Source organism: Cebus imitator, unplaced genomic scaffold (assembly GCF_001604975.1).
Source record: "Cebus imitator isolate Cc_AM_T3 unplaced genomic scaffold, Cebus_imitator-1.0 Scaffold376, whole genome shotgun sequence".
Taxonomy (NCBI): domain Eukaryota; kingdom Metazoa; phylum Chordata; class Mammalia; order Primates; family Cebidae; genus Cebus; species Cebus imitator.
The window spans coordinates 2,284,591-2,300,327 of NW_016107691.1; the positions used below are offsets into that span (position 1 = coordinate 2,284,591).

Below are 15,737 nucleotides of genomic sequence, written 5' to 3' on the forward strand. Positions count from 1 at the left end.
AATCTCATTATAATGTCGATATCTCATAGGCTCTTAGAGTTAGAAGGTCATTTATGCTAACTTTCTTGTAATTAAGAAATCTCATCTTTAGCATCTGAAAGAGATAAGCAGCCTCTGAACACTGTAGTGTTGGGAATCTTATCCCTCTCAGGGTGGCTTGTTTCGATGTCTTATATTCTCTGGTTCTCAGAAAACTTTTTGAGTTACAGGTTTCTTGATGAAAGAGATTATTGTATTCATCTGTATATCTCTGACACTGAGTTACACATAATACAGTAGGTACTTAATTAACAGTTAAATTATATTGAGTAGCCATCGACTTTCTCCTAACTTTTCACATTGATTTTAATCTTATAGATCAACAAAGAACTGTGTTCTATTCTATTTGATAGAGTTTCACAGATGTGAATACCACCATTGTGTCTGCCTTTAGCCTTTACGTCTCTAGACACTGTGAGAATTTGTAGATCTGTAACCATCCTGGTCATCTTGGTTTGTTATCCCCTCTTAAAATATGATGTCAAGGTTGGAATTCAGCCCCTAGATTAGATCAAGTAGAGTGAGATAACTAATGGTAGATTAATGCTCTCTTTTCTATAAAGACACTAGGTTAAGCACTGAAATCAAGAAAAATATGAATTAGGAAGCCATTTCTCAAACTCCAGAACATTGTAGTGTCAGTTTTATCTGTTGACTGTTAAATTATATTTTCTAGCCAATGATAGTGTAAAATTAGTAATGCTACCAAATCATTGTTCATGCTACTTAGGATGTTTAATAATATCTTGCATTTAACTCTTGGCAGTTTACTTAATGATTTCACACATATGAACATATGTAATCCTCAAGGTAGGTATTATTATTCTCATTTTGAAGATGGAAAAAAATAATTTCCCCAAAGTTATACAACTAGTGAAGTGGCAGAGTCTAGGTCTTTCTGTTTCCACCAACTTTTCCAACTCTGCCATACCTACATTTCTAGAAGGTCTCATTTGAACATGCTTATCATGGTGATATTTATTATTTACCCCTTTCATCTGTTTCTAATTCATACACTTACTACAGTTACCACAGTCAATGTTACTCTTCCTGCTATATTAGCTACCTTTTATTTATTTAATTTGACAAAAAATGCTAAGCAGATTATACAGATTCTTCTCAATCATCAAGGAAGAACTAGTTTTTAAACCTACTTTCAAATAAAAATAAAGAAAACTGTCTTTGCATCTAAGCGGTGTACACTTCATTTTGGAACTTTGGAGGTAAATTGTGATTTATAAAGCAAGTTTTGATTCTTCCTGATGGCTTTTGCTTACTTACGTTTCTGCAGCCTTGATGTACTTGATTTTGATAAAACTGTTTGGAGTCATTAAACTCCTTGTTGTTGTTTGTCGTGTATAGCTTGGCATGGTGGAATGGATCGAACCGCCTAAGCGAGAACGCAAAGCAAACTACGCAGTGGATGCCTACTTTAGAGAGGCTTTGCGTGTCAGTGAGCCAAAGATTCCAAAGGTAAAACTGGACAAGGCCAGTTTTTATGTCCTAAAGTAGATTTCTCTTGCAACATGATCTGTGGTTCAGATTTACTTATATCATTGCCAAATCATAGTCTCTAAAATATAGCAATACAAAAATGTATTTGATTTGGCCCAGCCACATAAATAGATTTCATTGTATTTATTGTTTCATATATAACAGAAATAGTAAAAGATAAGTAAGTTTACTTCATGTACTGAAAAGAGGTATATATAATCCATTTTCCTCTCATAGGCTCCACGGCCTCCAAAACAGCCAAATGTTCAGGATTTTCAATTTTTCCCACCACGCTTATTTGAGCTCCTGGAAAAGGAAATTCTTTATTATCGGAAGACAATAGGCTATAAGGTATTTTTTCAATTTTTTTAGATTAATAGATTCTAAAATAATTTAATCTGCTAATCTAGACTAGAAGGTGTTGCATTTTAATTTCAGAGAATGTAACAGTAAATCACAACAATGATGTTTTTAAAACCAAAGAGGAAGTTTAGTTGTAAAACATCAAGCTACTGAATTACCACTACAGTCATCACTAAATGAGATTAACGAAGAATTGTGCAATATTTCAAAATAGTAATAACAACATATTATTTTTATAATGCCAGTGTTTGAATGGTTAAATAATATGTAGAAAGTACAATAGGTATGTGGTTAGAAACAAATGTTAATGTATGATAGGAAATTTTTGATAATTTCCTTAATAGGTCCAAGAAATAGTATTTCTGTCTTTATTGCTTATAGGTTGATGAAAGCCTTGCTAGTGGTTAGTAGATTGTAGTCACTTAGGTGTTAAAGATAATGATAAACGTGATAATGAATTATACAATTTTAAAATGATCTTTTGGTATTAGGAATTCTGATTTATATAGATAGATAGAATCCTAGTTTTCATGAGTGAAATCTAGTATTTGTCACACTAAATCTGTCATATTGAGAGAGTAAGCATACCAGGTAATTTCTGTATGTCGAAATTGACTTCCTAGTGAATGGAGAGGGATGACCAAAGGTATAATAATCACTAATATTAAAAAATTATAAAATATCGGCCAGGCACAGTGGCTCATGCATGTAATCCCAGCACTTTGGGAGGCCAAGGGGGGGCAGATCGCTTGCAGTCAGGAGTTTGAGATCAGCCTGGCCAACATGACGAAACCCCGTGTCTGCTAAAAATACAAAAATTAGCCTGGCGTGGTGGCACATGCCTGTAATCCCAGCTATTAGGGAGGCTGAAGCAGGAGAATCACTTGACTCCAGGAGGGGAAGATTGCAGTGAGTTGAGATCGCACCACTGCACTCCAGCCTGGGCGACGGAGGGGGACTCTGTCTCAAAAAAAAAAAAAAATTATAAAATATTAACACTATTTTAATTGTATGAAATGTTCTGTCTTATGAATTGATAGCTGTGTTTTAAATTTCATTTTGTAAACCTTTATCACAATTAGAACTGACCCATTATTTTAAATTAGTAGTTGGAATGCATCTAGAAAAGCTCCATGTATATAAGATAGTTAACTCATTTATGTATTGGAACTAGAGTAGATCTCTAGGGTGAACATTCGCATCAGACATAAAACTAGTTTCAAAGAAAGTGAAAACAGTGATATGCCAGAAGAAACAGGTAAGTTATAGATTCAAATGCAAAACAAAAGTAGGAAAATTAATAATAATTAATTATTAACAATAATTATTAAATATTTAAATTAATAATGAAGTAGTTATATTATGAGGTAAATACATATCTCATTAAGGTTTATAGTAATTTTAGGTTTAGAATATTATTTTCTGTTACTTTAATTGTTATTACTGAGACTTGAAAGGAGAATTAATTGAAATGTTAGACCTCAGTAATCAAATATTTGCATAGAACATGTTATAATTTACAAAGTGCTTTAGCACATAGTTCATTTGATTCCTAACAACCTCATGAAGTCGGTGTTATTATCATCTCCATTTAATAGGTGAGGAAACTGAACTTCAGAGAGGTTAAATGACCTTGTTCAAGATCATGGCGCTAACAGGGTTGCCATGGGTCCTGGTCTCACAAGTAACTTCTTAGTATTCAGATGCTCTGTTTGTTCCACTCAGACCTTCTGGGCTTTTTCTGCATGTGATGTAACCCTGCTTCTTTCTGCAGTCCTAAATAAGGACTGTGTTTACAATGGTGTGGCATGACATTTGGGAGGTGGGCCAAGTGGTAGTCAAGTGGCAACAATAAAAAAACTCATCTCTGATATAACTTTATGCTCCTTCTTTGGAGATACTGAAATTTTATTCCCCATGATAATTTACAGTGCCCACCAAATTCTGACCACGGGTCTGGTTTCAGTATAAACAGTGCCTTTCATTACAGGCAGTTTGTGGTTAGGGGTGAAGTCTTACAGTGACTTTTTGGATGGTGGCCAGCTGGAAGGACATGGAGAAGAGAGGAAACTCAGAAGATGGAGGAATGAAGGGACAGCTGTGAAGCGTGGTAGAAAGGAAGGAGGAGGAGGAGAGGTGTAAGAATAGAGGAAAGGGATGAATAGGTAGAGGGGAGATGGCATGGAATTGGTGCTATTGCACCTTAGTGTTTGCTTTTCCTCACTTCCCCTAAAGAAGCTAGAGGAGAGGGAAAAAGAGTAAAAGGAGGACTTTTTTTTTTTTTTTTTAAAGTTTAATACCTATTTATTGAGCATTCCTCTGTGCCAGGTACTGGGCCAAGCACTTCGGGATAAAGCAGTGAATAAGACAAAATCTTTCACTTCATGGAACTTAACGTTCTAATAGAGGAGATAGATATTAGCTACTACAGTGTAATGATGGTGGTATTTGTGTGGTTCTGTGCTTACAAGGGATGCTGATGAGGGAGTATAACATGGGTATCTCATGTGGACTGGTAGATCAGGGAAGTGTTCCCTAAAGAAGTGTCATTGAAGCTGAGTTTCCAGAGATGTGAATGAGCTAAGTCTAAAGTGTAGGAGAGAAAAGCTGAGGCAGGTGGCACCTCATATGCAAAGGTCTTGAGGTGGGAAGGAGAATAGCCCCTTTTGGGAGCTCTGAGAAGGCCAGTGTTGTTAGGGACTAGTGAGGAGGAGGGTGACTTGAGATGAGGCTGGCGAGTGGGTAGAATCAAATCATATGGAGGGCTTTGTAGGTCATATTAATGAGGTTGAACTTTAGCTTTAGAGTAGAGGAAACCCACTGAGATGTTTTTAAGGCAGGGAAGTGGGTGGGTAGGTAGGCGGTAAAATAATACTAATAGCAGACACTTAGTCCTTACTTGTGTTACTTATTGTTCCAGGTTATTTATAAATGTTAGCTCATTATCCTCCTAACAGCCCTGGAACTACATCCTTATTTTACAGATGAGGAAACTGAGGCATAGAGCGGTTGAGTCATTTGTCCTGAGTCATTTGCTCAATGTCATACAACTTATAAATGGTAAAGGATGATCAGATTTACATTTTTAAAAGATCACTCTAGCTATGATGCAGAGAATGGCAAGTTTATCCAGGGAAACCAGCCAGGAGGCTGTTGAAGTATCAAAATGAGAGAAGATGGTGGTGACCTGGACCGCGGTGGTGGTAGTGGAAGGAGAACCAGTCCCCTACTACTCTACTCCTAGCCTTGTGCTCTCTTAAGCCCCATCCTAGATTGCCTCTGTATTGTCTTAAGACTTGCCTTGATCCTCCCTATGCATACTTAGCTGAGGATTTACGAGGCAGATATTGGTTATTGGTTCTTTCTGGACCTTGTCTCTTCCATTCTTTGCTAGGAACTATGGACCTGAGCTAAGGTGGGTTCTTTAATTGGGTGTTCTTTTGTTTGAGTTCAGAGAATAGACAGATCAGCACGGCATGTTAATCATCTTAAAAGGCCTTTCAAGGATCATGTGTTGTGTAACCATTAGACATATCTTCTCAAGGCATGGCTAGCATTGCTTTATTTCCCCCTCATACCTTCAGAAAACTCATCAGGGCCACAAAGTGAGTGGAACACTAGTTTATCCTCAAATTAACAAAACAAAACTGCTTCAGTGAAGCTACCTGGTATTCTGTATACACAGATTTTCAAAAAGGGACTCTTTCCACTTTACTGCTTAAAGGATTGTTAGCCAAGGGGAGATAGGTGATGCCCCTAGCTGGGGACACTGTGGTTCATGGTTACATTTTATCTATGTTAAGTCCTCAAAGGCTTATTCTGTTGTGATTTGGAGTGGGGCTAGTGAAGTGCTCACAAGTTTTGAAGCAATTGGTAAAGAGTGGTTTCCTTGTACTTCCTGCTTATTTGCATTTTCATTTTCTATTTTGCTTCCCTCCTTCCCACTCCCATATTCAGCACAAGGTGACAGCAATATTACTGATAATAAGATCTGGAGTTAAAGAGTTTTGTTTTATTTGAAGGTGAGAGAAGCATTTGTTTTGCCCTAACCACTTGGTGGATAGCAGTACATGATTTGCTCATTCCTGCTGCTGTCTAAGCTTTGATCTTGTCGCAAGTTAGGCATATTCAAAGGCTTCATTGCTCTTTTGACTTAAAGGAGTTGTTATTTAATGCATGCAGTCACTTGGTCACTAAAACCTTTATATTGGAAGAGGATGACTTAATTGAAATTTCAATTGCAGCATAAAAAATCCAGAATATCTGGACATTCCATTGAGTCTAACACCTGGAATGCAAGAGTTTTGCCACATTTGAAGCTAAAGAAAGCTGTAGAACATTCTGACGTTTGTCCCCAATAAAAAATTCCTTAGGGACTAATATACACATTCGACACATGGAGGAAGTTCCATCGTCTTTGTGAGTTTTGGTAATCTGTCATTGTGGGCCACCTGTTTTTGCAGTGGTATAACTAAAATACAGTGAGCTGATTTCAGGTTACTGCTTTTATTTTGTGTGCTGTCACATTTAATTCAGTATTCTGTATTTTCTACGCAATGCTTGCTAAACTCCTAAGAAACAAGGCCCAAAAAATGTTTTTCACTACTTCATGGAATACAGTTCTTAATCACAAATTCCTTAGTGTCTGACTAGAAATCCAAATAATAATTGAGATTTTTCCTTTAGAAAGATAACTTTTTATATATTGTGTTGCTGGAGATGATAATGAGACATAGAGTATGAGGACTTGAAATACCTCCTAGATATCTGTTCAGTACTATTGGTCTGTAATTTGTCTGCTTAATTCTTATGTAGCACTTTGAAGTCATTCCAGGAAGCTTAATGCTGATACGAACCTCATGAGGTAAAAAATTGTATGTCTTATTAAAATGATGACTATTAAGGATAAGTTTTTTTTTTATAGGAGGTGTATTAGTTTGTTTTCACGCTGCTGATAAGGACATACCCAAGACTGGGTAATTTATAAAGAAAAGAGGTTTAATTGACTCACAGTTCCACATGGACTTGAGGGGGGGGCTCACAGTCATGGCAGAAGGCAAGGAGGAGCAAGTCACATCCTACATGGCAGCAGGGAAGAGAGAACTTGTGTAGGGGAATTCCCCTTTATAACACCATCAGATCTTGTGAGAATTATTCACTATCATGATAACAGCATGGGAAAGATCTGCCGCCATGTGTTGGGTGCCAGCCCCAACCCCATACATGGGTGCCTATAGTCCTGGCAGTGATGAGGGATTGAGAAAAGGAAATAAAGACAGAGACACAAGAGTAGAATTTACAGCATGGGTCCAGGGGACCAGCGCAAGCGTGGGAACTCCGTTGGCCTTGAATTCTGGGCTCCATACACTTTTATTATGTGTATAATCTCATTGATCTTATGGGCATGGAAGGGGAGGGTGAAGGGGTAGGTAAGATGGGGGGAGGGGCACTTGAGCTCCTTCTAAGGCAAGCTAAACCAGTGCTCTGAGCATTTAACAGCACTTGAGATCCTTCTAAGACATGCTAAACTAGTACTCTGAGTTTATCACTGATTGTTATCAGGGTGCGGCTGCTTCAGAAGTATAGCAGATGAGCAGCCACCAGGTCTGACCACTCCCAATGCATCAAGGGGCTTTTATCTGCCGAACATTAGAGACTTAGAGCAACTAAAATTACTCCATATTCCGAGAACCTAGGCAGAGCCTGACCTCAGCCCTGCAAGGCTTTTCTGTCTTTGCCAGCTCCCATCTGAAAAGACCCTCCCGGATCCTGTGAGCAGAGGTCGCCTCCCTTCTCAGAGGTCTTTGCACAAGCCCTTTTTAAGACGCCCTGATGCAGTCTCCATGTTGAGAAGGCATTCATGTGACCAGAGCAGTAGTGCCTGCTCTGTAACCACCCCGAGGTATTCCCCAGTGTTACTGTGCTCTTAGATGGTCTTACCTTAGGCCTCCTGTTGCCACTTGATTTCTAATCAACTGCACCAATAATATAGTTTAGTTCAGAGCTACAGTTCAAGATGAAATATGGGTGGGGACACAGCCAAAACATATTAGGAATAGATATAGGAATTTACAATTTTTGAGCCTTTTCAAATTCTAAACATTTTAGCAGCTATGTATTTGAGTAATTTCTAGAATTAGCAAACATAGCTTTCATGAAATCATTCTTGTTTTGCTGTGTTAATATTAATATTAATATATGACTACTAGATACAGAATAAATTTCAGTGGATCCTAAAATCTAATGGTTTTATAAAATATTCTGATTTTGCTTTTATTAGAAATTGAAAGGGAAAATTTTTAGTATGGGGATATCTGCATGGGAATAAACATTTTTATTTTATTTAATTTTATGTGGGTATATTATCTATTTTCTGTCATAACTTAGATGTTTATAAAATATTTTCATTTTGTTAAAAATATGGTTTCTTAGACATGGAAATTTTGAAAATATTTAATAGAAGAATGTCTTAAGATCAAAGAGATTTCTTTCAATTAAAATTAAAATTTGAAAACAAAGTAATTTCACATACCAGCAATTTAAGGGTTCTGTTAACTTTTAAAGCTGTATCTGTACTTTTAGAAAAACATATTTGAAGAATTAAAAAAAATACAAAAATATTGAAATAATTGTACAGTGAACACCCATATATACACCACATATATTCTACAATTTACATCTTATATTTGTTTTTTCACCTATTTTTCCTTTTCCCTGGCCCTCTATCATATGGATACTTATCTTATTATTATGCATTTCAAAGTTGCAGATATAAGTACATTTTACCCAGAAACACTTCAACATGCATGTCATTAGCCAGAGTCGTATTTTGTTTATGATTTTTTAAAAGTATTTACATAGAGTGAAATATATAAACCGTAAGTGTACCATTCAGTGTATTTTCACAAATGCATACACTTATGTAACCCGAACCCCTTCTATAAAGATATGGAACATTACTGTCACCCCAGAAAGTGCCCAGTGACCATATGCACTCCTCAGAGGCAACCACTGTTCTGATATTTCCCTCCACAGATTATCTTTGTAATTTTTGTTCTAGAATTTCACATAAATAGAATCATACAGTATGTACAAGGCTTCTTTCACTTAGCATAATGTTTTAGAGAGTAAGCTATGTTGTCCCATGTATCTGTGTTGTTCTTTCCTTTTTATTGTGTAATACCTATTCCATTGTATGGATAGGTCACACTTTGCTTATCCATTCTCTTGATGGTCATCTGGGCTGTTTTCTGGCATTTGGCTGTGATGAGTAAAGCTGCTTTGAACAATCTTGTCATTCTTTGTATAGATACGTTTTCCTTTCTTTGGGTAAATACTTAGGAATGGAATTGTTGGTATGCCTGTAATTTTAACCTTAGTTTTAGCCACTGAAGAAAAGTTGTTTTTGATCATGCTATGACTGGGCTACATTTCATTTTAAACGTATACCTTCTTTTCCATTTCCATTTGCCACCATCCTAGTCCAGATGATCATACCTCATTTGTAGATTAGGATAGTTCAGTAGGTTCTCTTACCTCTTAGTCGCTTCCCCACTTTTCAGTCCATCCAGCAAAAGGCTTACAGGTGAAAACACTACATTTTGACACTTCACTGTCTTGTTAAAAGTCTCCAGCACCTTCTGTGTATTCAAGACCCTGTAAATCTGTCTCTACCCGGCCTTGTTTCATACCTCTTTTCAACATAAACCCCCTATGTGCCTTCTGGCATGTTTCTACCTTCATGCTTTTGCTCATACTGCTCTAGCTTAGAATATTCTTTCTTCCTTCTCCATCTCCCCAAATCCTTAGAGTTCTTAAGGTACAGCTCAAAATTCCACAACTAGTTTGTGAGCTCCTTGTGGGCAAGGACCATGTCCAATATAGGTAGTTTCCCTAATATGAAAACCTGAAATCTGACATGTTCTGAAATCCAAAACTTTTTGAGCTCTGACACAACACCCCAAGGAAATGCTCATTGGAGCATTTTTTGGATTTCAGATTCTCAAGTTAGAAATGCTCAACAGATAAGTATAATGCAAATATTCCAACTCCCTGCCCACCCAAAAAAATCTGAAATCTAAAATACTTCTTGTCTGAAACATTTGGGATAAGGGATAAAACCTATATTTCTTGTATATTCTAATCAGTACTTATCATAGTTCTACAAACATAATAGACATTTAGTCAATACCTGCCAAGTTGGTTGCCTGATACTGATGATTACAAGTGAATCTACTTTCTTGGTATTTCTTTTTAATGCTCAGTTAGGTTTTATACTTGGAGAACTATTGGACTTAATAATTTTTTAAAGTTATTTTTAAGTTACAATGATACAGTTCCAAACTCTATGAAATACCTATAACAGTGATAAAAATGCACTTTAATATGTATTCTAATTCCACTCTAATAAAACCATGACTATCTGATGCCCCTAGGGAATGAGTCGTTTATGGTATGTGTGCATTTCAAGCAGTAGAAGGCTTACTGCCAGCCCTTTTATTTTCATGTTTAATGGAATGCTATGCAGTGTAGTACACATGTTATGTACTTGCCCTCGTAAATCAGTGTGCTTCCTTATAGCTACAGATGTACATACTGATGGCATCAGGCTTTGGGCTTTTTCGTTTGTTCCTCCATACAAACAGTATAGTTCAGCCCCATACTGCTGAACCACACTGGTTGTATATGCTCATTGTGATACACTGAGGCTCTGCAGACTACGGTTTTGAGATACAGGTGACAGCTTGCTTTCTTGGAGAACTGAGCTTCTGTCCTTGTCTTTAGAACTCGAGTTCTCTTCTTAGTTTTCACTGTATTTGCAGTTCTGTAACCAAAACACCATTAATGATTTCTGTTGGTCACTGCTGTTGTAGCCTTTTCCCCCTTGACTGCTGGTCCTATCATAGCTGTCTGTGTGCTCTACTCTACCCTTCCCTCTTCTATTCTCTGTTTCCTCTTTTTTCTTCATTATCCTGTTACATTTTCCAAACTTTCCATTTTATGTAAAAATGTTCTCTCCCCTTACATACCTTGGCAGGCAATAAAAGCACTCCTTTCTTTTGGCGTGTTGAACTGATCAGACTATTGGATGTAATGTTTAGGTGCATTACCGTTTCTCCACCCTGCTTTATGTTGCCAGGGGAATATGCCCCCCTACCTTTTTTTTTAACTGCCAAACTTTTTGTTTGTTCTGTGTATTACAATAGTATAAGGATAGACTGTTCCAGAATATAATCAAATCTGAAATCTAATGTGGCATTCATTTACTGGTGGGTTTTAACTATGAAATCTCATGTGGCACAAGAATATTTTTTAATTTCAATAGGATCATGGTAGCAGAAATGTAGAAAGGACCATGTGCCATTCTGGCTATGGTTTTATATTGTTTACTCTTAAAATAACTCTAAAGATTGATATGTGTATATACAGCTTTAGTAATTAATTTTTATCATCAGTTTACTCTTAGTTTGTCTCCTGATTTTATAGGTCCCAAGAAATCCTGATATCCCAAATCCAGCTCTGGCTCAAAGAGAAGAGCAAAAAAAGATTGATGGAGCAGAACCTCTTACACCAGAAGAGACTGAAGAAAAGGAAAAACTTCTCACACAAGTAAACGATTTTCAATGGTTGAAATACTTACAATCAATCAGTAGAAAAAAAGAAAATATAGATCACACTTAATTTTTATTGTATGGGCCTAGTATCCTAATGTGACACACCAACAGAACTCAGGGCTATTTTGTAAACATGTTTAGACCAAATATCCCTATTTTAAAAAATTGATCTTATAGAATATGCCATTTTAGAAATAGTGGATAGTATATATATGTAAAATATAAGTGTCAAGTATTAGCAATGTGAAATACATTTTGCCAATTTATAATAAGGTCAGTGAATCCACATTTGAATTTTGACAGTAGTTATTAACAGACTCTTTTTTGTTTTTTGAGACAGTCTCCGTCTGTCGCCCAGGCTGGAATGCAATGGTGCGATCTCAACTCACTGCATCCTCCACCTCCCGGGTTTAGGAGATTCTCCTGCCTGAGCCTCCTGAGTAGCTGAGATGACAGGCACCTGCCACCGTGCCTCACTAATTTTTGTGTTTTTAGTAGAGATGGGGTTTCACCATGTTGGCCAGGCTCATCTCAAACTTCTGACCTCAAGTGATCTGCCCACCTCGTTCTCCCAAAGTGTTGGTGTTACAGGTGTGAGCCACTGTGCCAAGCCTGTTAAAACATATTCTTGAAAACTTAAATTTCTTTTGTTTATAGATGTGAATTGTCTCCTGAAGTTATATTCCACTAATTTTTGTTAATGGAATTATTTCATAAATTTCAAAATTCTTTTTATCCTTTCTTAGAACTTTCATACAATGATGAGAGATGTCTGAAGCTTTTTAAGGTGATCATTGGATAACAATTATTAAATTAGGAAGTTTTCCATTTGAACAAAATATTAATGCTTTCAAGTCATTATTGCTATGATGAGTTTTATGATTGTTCTACTTCTAAAATAAACTATAGAAGATAGAATTTCAGCACAGAAGACTTGCAAAATAATAAACAAAAATGTGTGCTGTAAGACATTAATATAGAGGGTTGCCAGGAAGATTTATTTATTCAACAAATTTTGAACAATGTGCAATGCATAGTAGTAGGTAATTCTCCACATTAATTATTGAAAGGTAGTTTTTATATTTATACATTATTTATTATATAGGTCTTTTCATTGTTATAACATGTAATTGTATGAATTTTCGCAAATTACATTCACAAGTTTTTGAGCCAAATGCCTGGAAGTAATAAAGTTTAGTTTGAAATTATAATTGCAGATGGCTGAATATTGGGACTTACAACAGAATAAAAGAAAACATTTAAATATTCAGGTTCTGTATGTATTTCCTGAATGCAAAAGTGAAGTTATGGCTTTAGAATGCTACGTGGCTTGGAGTATATTGTGAATGGATGGTATAACAAAAATATACAGTCTCACCTGAGATAATCTTTTAGATTGTAATTAGAAATTTTTTGCCCTTCCTAGTAGATGAATTCGTTTTTGTCCTCCTCTGCTGCCTTAAATAATCTTTTTCTAAAGCCATGGCAGTACATAGGAACAAATGTGGGGTCATCTGAAATCTTTATCAACTAAAAGCCACGGATAGAGTTTTGCAATGTCTAGAATATCACATTTATGTGAGCTGAGGTTTGAGGAGTGGAAAACAAATTCTTGGTCTTGTGATTTCACAGACGTGCTAATAATGCCAAGGGAATTTAGAACACTGGCTAAAGTGTTTTATGTTTTAGTAAAAAAATTGAGTGGGTCTAGTAACGTTCTGCTTGTAGAAGTTCCATTTATGAACATAATTTAGAACAGAAATTATTTATTCACACTAGTTCAGAATGATGTAAAGAGCTACAAAAATTTTTTTTTTCTTTTTTTACATTCTCTTTTGGTTATTCCTCTGTGTTCTTTGGATTTAATGCATCCACATTCCTCTCTTAATTTACATGGGAACAGATCTGTGAAAAAAAAAATCATTGAAGTACTAGAATATCAAGACTTCAGCATTTATATTAGCATTTTTATTTTCATGCATTTGTATTTTAATGTAGTAGGCATCTATAAAATATGAAATTAAAAACTACAGATCTTAGAACTATAAATCAACTTTAAGTACTTAGAAAAGATTACATTCTCTTTGTAATACAAAAGCAGTTATTTCTTTAACAACTCTCACTCAACTTTTGATTCCAACATAAAATACGTGCAATTTTATAAGGAGAAACATCTTAAGCATTTTAAACTGTTTTTTAATGTATCATTGTACAGAGGTAAATAGGACAATACATGGATTTATTAATTTAACCTCTATTGATAATGCTTAACTTTTTGTTCACAGGGTTTCACAAACTGGACTAAACGAGATTTTAACCAGTTTATTAAAGCTAATGAGAAATATGGAAGAGATGACATTGATAACATAGCTCGAGAGGTAGAGGGCAAATCCCCTGAGGAGGTCATGGAGTATTCAGGTTTGTATATAATTTGAAACATGATGTTGTATTTAAACATTATTCATTTATTAAGCATCAATTTAATTGTACCTTTGTTCAGGGATGCTTTAAACTTTTATGAATAAGACATAAGTGAGAGTATAAACTATAATTGTATTTCTGTGAAAATATTATAAGATTTATCCTAAAAAACTGACTGCTGTTGACTCTATCAATTAGCTAAAAGAACTAAATAAAGCTCTGATAAAACAAGGGTGGCTATTGGATGAGCAGTGATGAAATTAGTTTCCCACCTTCTGGCCTCTGGAATTTGGTTCTCCTCTGGTTCAATTCGGAGATTCATATTCTGTGGATTGAATTCATGCCTTTTCTTTCTAGGTCGTCCTTGAAGTAGAGAGTTCCTGTCAGGCCCATTTAGAGGCTCAAACACCCTTAGAGTTCCAACCTATTCCAGATGGTTCCTGTGGGTCGCATTAACTTGAGGCTAGTGGGCACAGATCTGAAAAGATTGCTTTAATCAATCTATTTACTGGTACTCAAATCCTTTCCCTCTCTTACTCACCTGTGTTGTTGAGCTCGACCAGAATCAGTTTAGCTGCTGAAGCATATGGATTTTTTTTATTATTTATTATTTATATTTTAATTTTTTCCAAGACGGTGTCTTGCTCTGTCACCCAGGCTGGAGTGCGGTGGCACGATCTTGGCTCACTGCACCCTCTGCCTCCTGGGTTCAAGCGATTCTCCTACCTCAGTCTCCCGAGTAGCTGGGACTACAGGCACCCACCACCATGCCCAACTAATTTTTGTATTGTTATTAGAGACGGGCTTTCACCATGTCGGCCAGGCTGGTCTTGAACTCTTGACCTCACTGTCCACCCGCCTCGGCCTCCCAAAATCCTGGGATTGCAGGCGTGCACCACTGTGCCCAGCCCAATTTTTTTTTTTTTTTTTTTAAATACCAGACAAGATCAGGCACATTCAGGGTGGTATGGCCATACACTAAAGATAGAAATAGCAAAACATTTGCAGACATATTTTTACATTTACTGGTTGATTATAAAGGATATTACAAAGGATATAGATGAAGTGTGTAGAGCAAAGTATGGGCCAAGGGGGTGCAGAGCTTTGGTGCCCTCCCTGAGCACACCACCCTCCAGAACTCCATGTGTTTAACCAGAAATCTTATTAAAAATAGGTAAATATTTCTAGCAAGTTTTCTATATGTAGTACATAGGACTTGTCTAACTTCCAAATAGGTTCAGCTCTTAAATTTATAATTTGAACCAAGATGTGTAGCATCTAGAGCATTTTTTTGCCATTGAAACAATGTTACATAGGGTTAAGTTTCTATGGTAGCCCCTGCCCCAAATTTATTTAACCTAACCACTGAAATGCTACTTTTGCAATACTGGGAAAGAAACATTACAGTACTAATAAATATACTAAAGATTCATACTGCCTAGGAGCAGCTTTTAATTTATCTAGAGTGCTAGTGCTTGAAGAAATCCAGATTTAATTAGGGAGATTTTTTTCTTCTGGAAATCTAAAACGGTCTTCTGGGGGACTTTAGAGGTCAGTTGTATTGAGTTTTTATTACACGTAATGTAACATTAAGTTTATGAACTTTCTTTTCCTTGAAACCAGCATGACATTAGTATTACTCATAACATTTAGCACATAAATTTAGGGCATTTGGAGGCTTAAGGGAAAAACAGATTGAAGAGAGAAATTTTAGCATCAAGAGTAGAATGAAAAGAATGTAAAAGTGTACGTGCAGAGAGATTTCTAAGAAGAATTTTCTTTAGAAGATAGGCAGGGAGATAACAT

The 15,737-nt window shown here is 36.2% G+C and overlaps 1 protein-coding gene across 1 annotated transcript in view; it reads left to right on the forward strand.

Annotated features, from left to right (window-relative positions):
- Positions 1–15,737, forward strand: part of SMARCA1 (SWI/SNF related, matrix associated, actin dependent regulator of chromatin, subfamily a, member 1) — an 80,125-nt gene that overhangs the window by 42,020 nt on the left and 22,368 nt on the right. Inside the window, exons 17-20 of the mRNA XM_037731031.1 lie at positions 1,402–1,512; positions 1,771–1,884; positions 11,383–11,505; positions 13,796–13,928. Of these exons, the coding sequence (XP_037586959.1) occupies positions 1,402–1,512; positions 1,771–1,884; positions 11,383–11,505; positions 13,796–13,928 (481 nt within the window). The remainder of the gene's footprint in view (positions 1–1,401; positions 1,513–1,770; positions 1,885–11,382; positions 11,506–13,795; positions 13,929–15,737) is intronic.